The sequence below is a fragment of the Cucurbita moschata genome, unplaced genomic scaffold (assembly GCF_002738365.1).
Source record: "Cucurbita moschata cultivar Rifu unplaced genomic scaffold, Cmos_1.0 Cmo_Scf00034, whole genome shotgun sequence".
Taxonomy (NCBI): Eukaryota; Viridiplantae; Streptophyta; class Magnoliopsida; order Cucurbitales; family Cucurbitaceae; genus Cucurbita; species Cucurbita moschata.
This window is the reverse complement of record NW_019268550.1, coordinates 569,057-577,960: the sequence shown is the minus strand read 5'-3', so window position 1 is coordinate 577,960 and position 8,904 is coordinate 569,057. Positions and strand designations below refer to the sequence as shown.

The window sequence follows — 8,904 nt, the reverse complement described above, 5'->3', positions numbered from 1 at the left end:
TTTTTTTTTTTTTTTTTTTTTTTTTTTTTTTTTTTTTGGTTCAGTGTTTAATTGATGGTTCCAATTCATATGCCTGCAGAGGTATGCTGTATAGATGGATGAAACGTAGTCTGTATCTATATATTGGGTTCTTCTAATAGTGAACGTAACTTGACCTGACCAAAGTGTCGTGTCTTGTTATAATGATGTTAGATTTGTGTAATTATTTTGAATGAGATGGCGTTTAGATAATGCTGAGTTTTCCTCATTCGTTCCCTGTTGTTCTTGATTTCTTTCTTCGAGTCCCTGGAAGTGTTCTGTAAATGTTGGGGAAAACAAATTGAATTCTCTTCGTTTTCTTATGATATATATTTTTTAGTAACTTATTTGTTTTTTAGGATATACTTATTAATAAATTGCGGAAGATCGTTCTTGTTTCTCCTATAACGATTTGCAGTGGAATGAATTTGTAACTTGGGGCCAATACTTGAACCCAGCATGGAAATTTAGTCATCTAGAAAGTATTTTGGCCCTTTTGCCATTACATAGTTTCCCCATATGCTAGCACATTCTTAGTGGATTGAAAGTTTTCTTTCTCTCCTGTATGCAGCACGCCTTTACAGCTAATATTTGTGCTTTTTTTCCTTGATTCATCGCTAAGTGGTGTAGTTGTATGATCAAGGTTACTAGGGACTGCTTGTAAATATGTAATATGTTTCCTTTCTGATTTTGTGCGAATTCTATGTTTAAAACTTGTGTAGATGCCAGTTTCAAAACTCAAGACCTCTAACTATCCAGATGTGATGAAATCGGAGGAGGGAAACGATTCTCTAGACACTATTATTAGACAGGCAATTGGGAAAGAGCCTTTTCTTTCTTTCTCTAGAGCTGGTGAGAGTCCAGTCCAGTGGATTCAATTACTTCATGCTCTCGATCAACAAGGTATTATAAGTGTTCAACTAAATCAATCTGCAATGAAGGGGCTCTCTCTGAAATGTTGGAGTATTGCAGTAGCATATTATGTCCTTTGGATGTAATGATTATTGCTTCATAGGACTTATTGAGTACCATTCACTTGCATTTCAAGTCAAGAGTACAGAACAATCCTTTGATATATACAACAATTTTAGACAACAAGCATAGTGGCTGGTATCAGGAACAAAGCTACAAGAATTTTTCTAGCATATGTGTTGAATTCCTTCTTCTTTTAGTAAAGCTTTTTCAGCTTTTCTGTGTGTACGCACATGTCCATGCCTCTGCTCTTTATAGTCAATTCAAGAGTATCCTTGTACAATAACAAGGCCTCCTAGAAGGGGGTTAATTTTTCATTGAATGTACCATTATTCTTTATTCAAATCTTATGGTTTGCGTTCCATTACCAGTTAGGACTCAATAGCTTTGATACATGTTTTGTTATTTCAACAGAACTCCCAGGTTGGCCCTTGCTCTCTCCTTTAAAGATTCAAATGCAGAAGTGTGAGAAGTGTGCCCGGGAATTTTGCTCAGTTATCAACTACCGAAGACACATACGAGTGCATCATAGGCTGAAAAAGCTTGATAAGGTGTTCCTTTTTCTATCTGATGGTTTTTTTTATCATTATTTTATGGAAATTACTTCATCCTTCGTATTTGGAGCTACGTGCTTGCTGATTATTAAATTAAATTGTGATTCTGACTTCTAATATTCTTTTTCTCACTGATTTCGTGCTTGCTTGATGTACATGTTCATTTGCACTTTGTAGGATTCTGCCAAAAGTAGGGATTTACTAGCAGCATTTTGGGACAAGGTAATCTTAGTTCTACATTGCCTCATCTTTTATTTCAAAACTTGTTCATTGATGTTGTTCTGCATTGTTGAGTTCCCTTATTATTAAAAGACTGACTTATTGATGTTTTATACAGCTAACCTGGGAAGAGACGAAGGAGGCTGTCTCATTCAAGAATGTCTCAGTTGAGGCAAGTCATTCCTCAGTTTCCTTAATTTTTCATCTGAATTCTTAAATAAAATGTCCATCCTTTCTTTGCAGTCTTTAAATTATCGGATGGAAATTAAGGGAACATAATATGTAGGAAAATCCTAGCAGTTTTTAGGTATTGTCTGTTTTACGTTCTCTTAAATGATTATTCTCTGTAAACATATAGGGAATACAAGGGTCAGCTGTAATCAAGAATCTGACAGTTATCATTGGAAAACCTGGATTTTCTGCCCTACCGCATGTTTATTTGAGGGCAGGTTCTGCCCTTTTGGTATGTTTATGTTCCACCAGCCTTTAGTTTGGTACCTATCATCATCATTGCATTATTGTGAACAAATACATATTGATATCGCATACCTGAACCTTTTCAGGACATTGTACAAGGTAGACCATCTAGGTTTCCATTATCTTCCCAGGAGTTTTTCGAAATTCTTGACAATGCAAGCGAAAAAACGTTCCTATGTGGAACAGCTGTTTCGATGCAAAAATATGTATTTGATGGGGAGGCTGTAAAAATTGGTCTTGAAACTAAAAACTTGGTTGCTTGCATGAGCTTCATGTTGGAACAGAAACTGGTAAGTTATTTCCCTTCAATTTTAGTACACTTCTTATGTTCTGTCTAGCTGATAGCTCTTGCTTTGTTGCAGATTTGGGGTGTATGCAAGCAATATGCTATTATTATGTAATCATATGTCCATATTGACATGATTATATACATATATATATATATATATATATATATATATATATGTACTTTTTGCTCAATAACACGGAACTTATGGTTTTTTTAAGGTCAAAACGTGGCTTGCTGATAAGGATGCTGAAGCTTTAAGGTGCCAGAAGTTGCTGGTAGAGGAGGAGGAAGCTGCTCAAAGGAGGTATATCCATTGTCATTTCCATCTAATTTCCTCTTTTTCATGGTACCTTCCTGTGAATTTTGGAAAGAGTAAGCCTGATCTAGCAGGATACAATACACCTTGGTAGTGTTAGTCAGAGTAGATGAAAAATATTCTTAATAGTCGTGTAGTATCAATGGTAAGTATGCTATTTGATAAAGAACAAAAATTACTGTGTTGAACAACTATTTCTTGGTAAGGATCAAGATTACTTGAACCAGTATCCTTCGTCTTGTTGAATATCCTGGTGTTCTTAACTTGGCCACGCTACTACTATCTCCTTGTGGAGGTTCACTGAACCCTTAAAATAAGAATATAAAATAACCTGGCTAAAAATACTAACTGTTCAAAAGCTTGCCTGTTGTGAATTTTCTGTCTTAGATTGCTTGTTTCTCACTCATGTGTAACTCTGTAGACAAGCGGAGCTGTTGGAAAGAAAAAGGCAGAAGAAGCTAAGGCAGAAAGAACAAAGGTTAAAGGAGCAAAAACATGAAGAGAAGGTTGATATGGAAGGGAGTGTAGATGAAACAATTGAAGATGTGTTACTTGAAGAATCATCTAGCCCTCAGACTGAATGTCATTCAGAAAGGGACTCTTTGGGCATATTGGCTGATCATACTCCATCTTCTATTGAAACATCTCAACAATCTCTAACTGATGAAGATGAAGATTCCGAGTCTCATTCTGGGTTTCGCAGTGGCTACCCTGAACATCTTCCTATTGATCACAACGGTGAACATCAGAAAACACCAATGAATGGCCATAAGCATGTAATTGCCCAGTGGCAGGCATTGCCCAAGACACAAAGGAGACTTTCTAATGGTTTTCGTGCAGAGCAGAATTATCAGGGACTCAAAAATGGAGATATGCGAAGGCATGGTAACCATGTGCAACCAAGGGCTGCACCCGTTGTTAATGGGAAAAAAGTATGGAGCCGGAAGCCAAAGCCAGAAAGAGATGGAGATCGTTTTCAGGCCAGGATTCAGGAAGAGACAACAGCCCAGGCAGAGGAAATTAAGAGCCATGAGGTTTTGATTGGTTCGATTTCAGTGGCATTATTAAATTGCACCCAAGAGAGTAAAGAGCCAGTTGGAGCTCCAGATGATTGCCAGGATGGTCGTCAAACTCCTAAGAAGATTAATAATCATTTGGAGAAGTTCATTAAGGTGGAATCTGTCCAAACTGCGACGAATCGGGCAATGGTTAAGCATTGGAGGCCAGTTAGTCGCAATGGAACCAAATGTGCAATGCCAGGTCAAAGTGAAAGTGGCGAATCTGAAGCTGAAATGATAACTGAAAAGCTAGAGGATCAGGCCCTGCTGAATACGTATTCTCCGCGATCCTCCTCCTTGGATGGTGACACTGGTGACCTTGGAAACAACTCTTTGATCCGGGAAGAACCTGCGCAACCAGTTTGCTTGGAGTTCTCTAGTCATGCTGCAAAAGCTTTCCTTGCACAAAGTAAGTATATACGTTTGATGGATGGATACGCGTCTTGTTCTTACTTCTTGTGGGGAAGGTGGTCTAATTGTTTTGTTGATGCAGGGTGGAAAGAGGCTATAACAGCCGACCATGTCAAATTGAATCTACCCTCCGATTCCGAGCCTTCGGTATGTTTCGAAACTCAAAACGACCCTGAAACCTCCTCTGCATTCCAACCGTCGAACTTCGACAGACATGCAATTTCGATTACCTTGGAGCCTCCCAAGTCCTCGGCCAATGAAGCTGGCAAGACCAAGTTGAGGACAAAATTTGAGAAGGGTGCGAAGATAAAGTACATTCCTAAAGTTCGAACTACTACTACCTGATAATGGGAGACAGGATGGGATTTAACCCACGAGTTTTTTACATTCTTTGCAGAGCCAATTTTTCCAATGGTCTTCTGTCTTGGAAGTTTAAAATTTTCTTTTCCTTACCCTTTTTTTACCTTTTACTGGGAAATCTTTTATGATTCTGTCCTTTGTGTCAGGTTGCTCCCGCAGATTTGTTGTCGAGGAAAGTCCCTTATTTTTGTTATAATTTCTAGATTTTCCTGTAATATTTTTGTTATTAGCATCTATATTTTTTTGCCTGCCCTGCCTCTCATTTTTCTCATCCAATTTCAAACTATAAGAATTTATTTAAAATCATGAGAACCAAATTTCATATTTATTATAAACTATTGCTTGATTTCAGGTTTCAAAATTTGTGCCTCAAATCTGAATTATCCCCTCTTTCTGTGGAAATGTAGTGTTCATTCAACAATCAGGTTCAAACTAACATAAAATGACAGACACACCTGAACTTCAATAAATCACTATAACGAACTTTAATTCCATGTGCTGTACAAATTCCTGATTCTCTCAATAACACTCTGACAGATACTGAAGCCAGATCATTCCTTCAACAACCGTACAGCATGATTTCTTTCCTTTTTTCTTTTTTCTTTTTTTTTTTGGTTGAAAGGAAGAGGTTCAGGGATGGTAATTACCATTTGGTCCTTTAGCTTTCTATATGATGATCTAAAAAATGTACATTTGTCACTTCTGTAGATGCTTTCCTAGTTCAGGAACTCCATGGATACCCCCGGGTAGTTCTCTCTATCTCAAGTAACCTCCTTTTCACATTGGATCATCAGAAGTCATCCAGCATGAACAAAGTTAAAAAATTTGCATCTCAGATTAGTTGGTCAGATGATAAATCGAACATTTGAACACTGTACAAACCGATACCGAAGGTCATTGCCGATCAAATCGAGCCAGATGTTAATTCAGCCACACAGACGAGCCTTCTTATCCTCCAAAAATTAGAATGTATAAAGAATTCTCTCTGCTGATCCCGTGGTGGAAGACTTCATATACCAGCTACTTCCACTTGATATCCTTAAAAAATCATAACCTTAGTCTACACTATGCCCGCCCCTTCCGTTCTTATATAACGTTTTCTTGGCAGTAGTGATTAGGTAATAGTCCCTTCCAATCCAAAGAAAAAGCTTCTTATTCCTGAAAACTAGCTCTAGTAGGTGGATGCATTCGGAGTCAGATACCATTCATGCGGCTAGACGTTGAGGGGGTAGGACTCAAATCAAGAGAGGGGTTTGTTTTAACATGATCCCTCAGGAGCTGTCGAGACACTCGGTCAGCCAAGACCTGCTGTCCATCATACAATTCACTATAAGCAGGCCGTCCGACCTGCTTTCCCAAGATATCATTTTCTGGTATCATTTCAGAGAATATGTGAGCCCCAGGCTGCAACCCTCGAAAAATATCGGGATTTGAATCATGGAAGGATATACAGCTGCTGTACGGAGTGCTATTTAAGGACTTTGGCTTGCTTCCAAATCCATCTTGCAAGTATATAGCTTGTTTCAGGTGGTTGTAAGGAATTGCACCACCACATCCTGTCAAAGGTGTGGATGAGCCCGAAGTGGTTCGTGGACTTGATATGGGTGAAGGAGACATTCTTCCACTGGTATGAGGTGATCGCGAGTGCAAAAGAGGGCTTCCAATTGGCGAAACAGGGCATGATATGTTTCTGGGAATATTGATTTCACTGGATGAAAAATGAAATCAGAATTAATCTCGTCTCAATCAGTGTATATCTTTTTTATTTATTTATATATTTTTCGTTGAGGATTTGGGGGGCGGGGAGAAGAAGAAAGAACCTGGCATGAAGAACAGCTTTTGAGACTCTTGAAGAATGAACTGCAAGTCTACTATCAGAGTCCACAGAAGTAGTCCGTGATTGACCAATACCCTGGAAGTGATGAATAGACAAAAACTCAGAACCAAGATGGAAAGAAAAGAGAAAAAGAATTATTTACAGAACTAACGAAACTAATCTTTAATCCTAGTGTCCTAGAGCTATTTAAACATCAAAACTCTACTAATTTGTCATAGACTCACAGCTGGTCACGTAGCTTAGCCTAATATTTGACTAAAATATCAATATATATCAAATAAGAACCAAGTAAGATAGCAAAACATAGCAGAATCATTTGCACCATGCAAATTAAGGAGAAGCCGTTGTAACCGCATTTGCAGTAAAATGAAATAGCGCAGACAGCAACAAAACCCAACCACAAGAGAGCCATACACTTCGTGAATTAATGTGCTGTGATGAATCAAAAAGCAATGTAAAAAAAGTGTGTACCAAAATCTTCACTCCGTTTGTAACCCCAGGAGTTGCATCAGAAGGTTCAGAGCTCAAAATAGGCCTCTCTACAGGCGCAGCATATTTGACAAAGGGATGCTCCAAGAGTTGAGCAGCTGTAGGTCGATGAAGCGGGTTTCGTTGCAGACACAGTCTCACAAAATCCTTCCCATCATCTGAGAGGTGCTCTGGAATTACCGGGAGTTCTTTGCTATTACCAATCTTAAACATCGCAGCAACCTTTTAAGCAAGAATATAAGATGTCCCATCGTCAGAACAAAGAAGGTACTGGGTATGAGATGTGAGAGTAAGCTTCAAGAAAACATTCCAGATAGACCGGACCACACACAACCCAAGAACTTTCAGAAGAATAAATAATAATGTGTAAAAAAAACATGTCCGTACAAATTACAATGCTAATAGAAAGCGTCTTATAATAATTAAACTAAAAAAGAAAATACAACACCAAAAGCCTTCAAAATGATTATTGGGGATTTAAATCTGCTTTCTCATCAGTCCAGTAGAGATTTGATAACAAACTGTAAGTCCTGTTATTGAAAACACTTTTATTGCTTAGATATTTAAAAGCGTCCGTACTCACCCCTTCATACTGGCTCCAGGGTGGCTTCGTAGTAGCCATCTCCAGAACGGTACATCCAAGACTCCAAATATCAACAGCAAGGTTGCAACCATTTGAGTTCTTTATGACCTAGGAAATATTTGGTCAGATATATGAATCATTTAGTTATGATTTTTGCTTAAATATATAATAAATTCTTACCTCAGGTGCCATCCAGTAAGGGCTGCCCTTCAATGATAGTGGACACGATTGGCCTGTGATCTAGAACCAAAGGGAACAGAGGAAAAAAAAACAGCAGTGCATTAACCCACTAACATCCTGTTGTAAGTGAAAAAGGATCATAGATTTACTAATGTCTTACCATGTTGATTGAATGAAAAGTTCGAAGATTTCAGTGTATATCCACATACTAGAATAATTTATAATAGAAAAACTTTGAGAAGTAAATTCTAACATATACAATGTAAATATAGTAGATAAATATGAAACTGATAAATGTGCATTTGTTAATCATTAACTAAAATAAAATCATGGGTTTTCAATAATATATGTTCTTCGTATATACTACTTAATAATTTCCTATTTTCCATATTACAATTGACTTTTATCATTGAATTTTAACAATAATTCAAATATTACTTGTTATGTACAATTTTGATATGCACAAGATAGTTGATAATTGATAAGCAAAAAGAAGAAAACAAGCTCTATAACTTTAATGGATGGAGATGTCAAAATTAGTAATGCTTTCAAAGCATATAATTTGAGGTATAGTAAGGTACAAAGTATGAGCTATCTTACATGCTTTGCCATCCCAAAGTCTGCCAATTTAACACGTCCATTTGGGTCAACAAGTATGTTTGCTCCTTTAATATCCCTGCAGAGGTTAGAAGTTCAATCGTGTATAAAGTCCGGCAAACAATGTACAATAAGATTGTAGCAGCTACGACAATACTACACTATTGCATGTGTCAGAAAAACTGTGGGCAAGATTCTTAAATCACAATCACCTGTGCACTGTAGTTTTAGCATGCAAATATGCAAGTCCTGATAGCAGTTGTTGAGTATAGCTACGAATTGCTAGTTCCCCAAATTGTCCATATTCTTGTAGTAATTTATAAATGGAACCACCAGATACATATTCCAGATATATATAGAATTTGTCACCCACCTGTTACAAACGATTTCAAATAAAAAAATTACATGTTCAAACATGGAAGATTACATAACCACCTAAATCCAGATTTCCAACCACACCCATTAGGTCTTGAGTTGAATCCTAAACAGTATAGATGCCTCACCTCCAAAGACTTTTATCATCATCCCCCCCCCCCCCCCCCCC

The 8,904-nt window shown here is 37.6% G+C and overlaps 3 protein-coding genes across 9 annotated transcripts in view; 2 read left to right on the top strand and 1 right to left on the bottom strand.

Annotated features, from left to right (window-relative positions):
• LOC111430843 (60S ribosomal protein L36-2-like) overlaps positions 1–4,383 on the top strand; it is a 13,311-nt gene extending 8,928 nt beyond the window's left edge. Inside the window, exons 5-6 of the mRNA XM_023067287.1 lie at positions 729–736; positions 4,371–4,383. Coding sequence (XP_022923055.1) covers positions 729–730 — 2 coding nt within the window. The 3' untranslated portion in view covers positions 731–736; positions 4,371–4,383. The remainder of the gene's footprint in view (positions 1–728; positions 737–4,370) is intronic.
• Positions 1–4,925, top strand: part of LOC111430842 — a 5,778-nt gene extending 853 nt beyond the window's left edge. Inside the window, exons 2-10 of the mRNA XM_023067284.1 lie at positions 741–921; positions 1,405–1,541; positions 1,722–1,766; positions 1,882–1,935; positions 2,122–2,226; positions 2,327–2,530; positions 2,748–2,833; positions 3,267–4,312; positions 4,397–4,925. Of these exons, the coding sequence (XP_022923052.1) occupies positions 741–921; positions 1,405–1,541; positions 1,722–1,766; positions 1,882–1,935; positions 2,122–2,226; positions 2,327–2,530; positions 2,748–2,833; positions 3,267–4,312; positions 4,397–4,659 (2,121 nt within the window). The 3' untranslated portion in view covers positions 4,660–4,925. The remainder of the gene's footprint in view (positions 1–740; positions 922–1,404; positions 1,542–1,721; positions 1,767–1,881; positions 1,936–2,121; positions 2,227–2,326; positions 2,531–2,747; positions 2,834–3,266; positions 4,313–4,396) is intronic.
• Positions 4,926–5,100: 175 nt separating this feature from the next.
• LOC111430839 (mitogen-activated protein kinase kinase kinase YODA-like) overlaps positions 5,101–8,904 on the bottom strand; it is an 8,487-nt gene continuing 4,683 nt past the window's right edge. For all 7 annotated transcript variants that reach the window (XM_023067277.1, XM_023067274.1, XM_023067276.1 and 4 more), the window contains 7 exons: positions 8,573–8,733; positions 8,364–8,439; positions 7,764–7,823; positions 7,584–7,691; positions 6,983–7,222; positions 6,495–6,586; positions 5,101–6,382 (listed from right to left, as the gene is read on the bottom strand). In XM_023067277.1, coding sequence (XP_022923045.1) covers positions 5,869–6,382; positions 6,495–6,586; positions 6,983–7,222; positions 7,584–7,691; positions 7,764–7,823; positions 8,364–8,439; positions 8,573–8,733 — 1,251 coding nt within the window. In that variant the 3' untranslated portion in view covers positions 5,101–5,868. The remainder of the gene's footprint in view (positions 6,383–6,494; positions 6,587–6,982; positions 7,223–7,583; positions 7,692–7,763; positions 7,824–8,363; positions 8,440–8,572; positions 8,734–8,904) is intronic.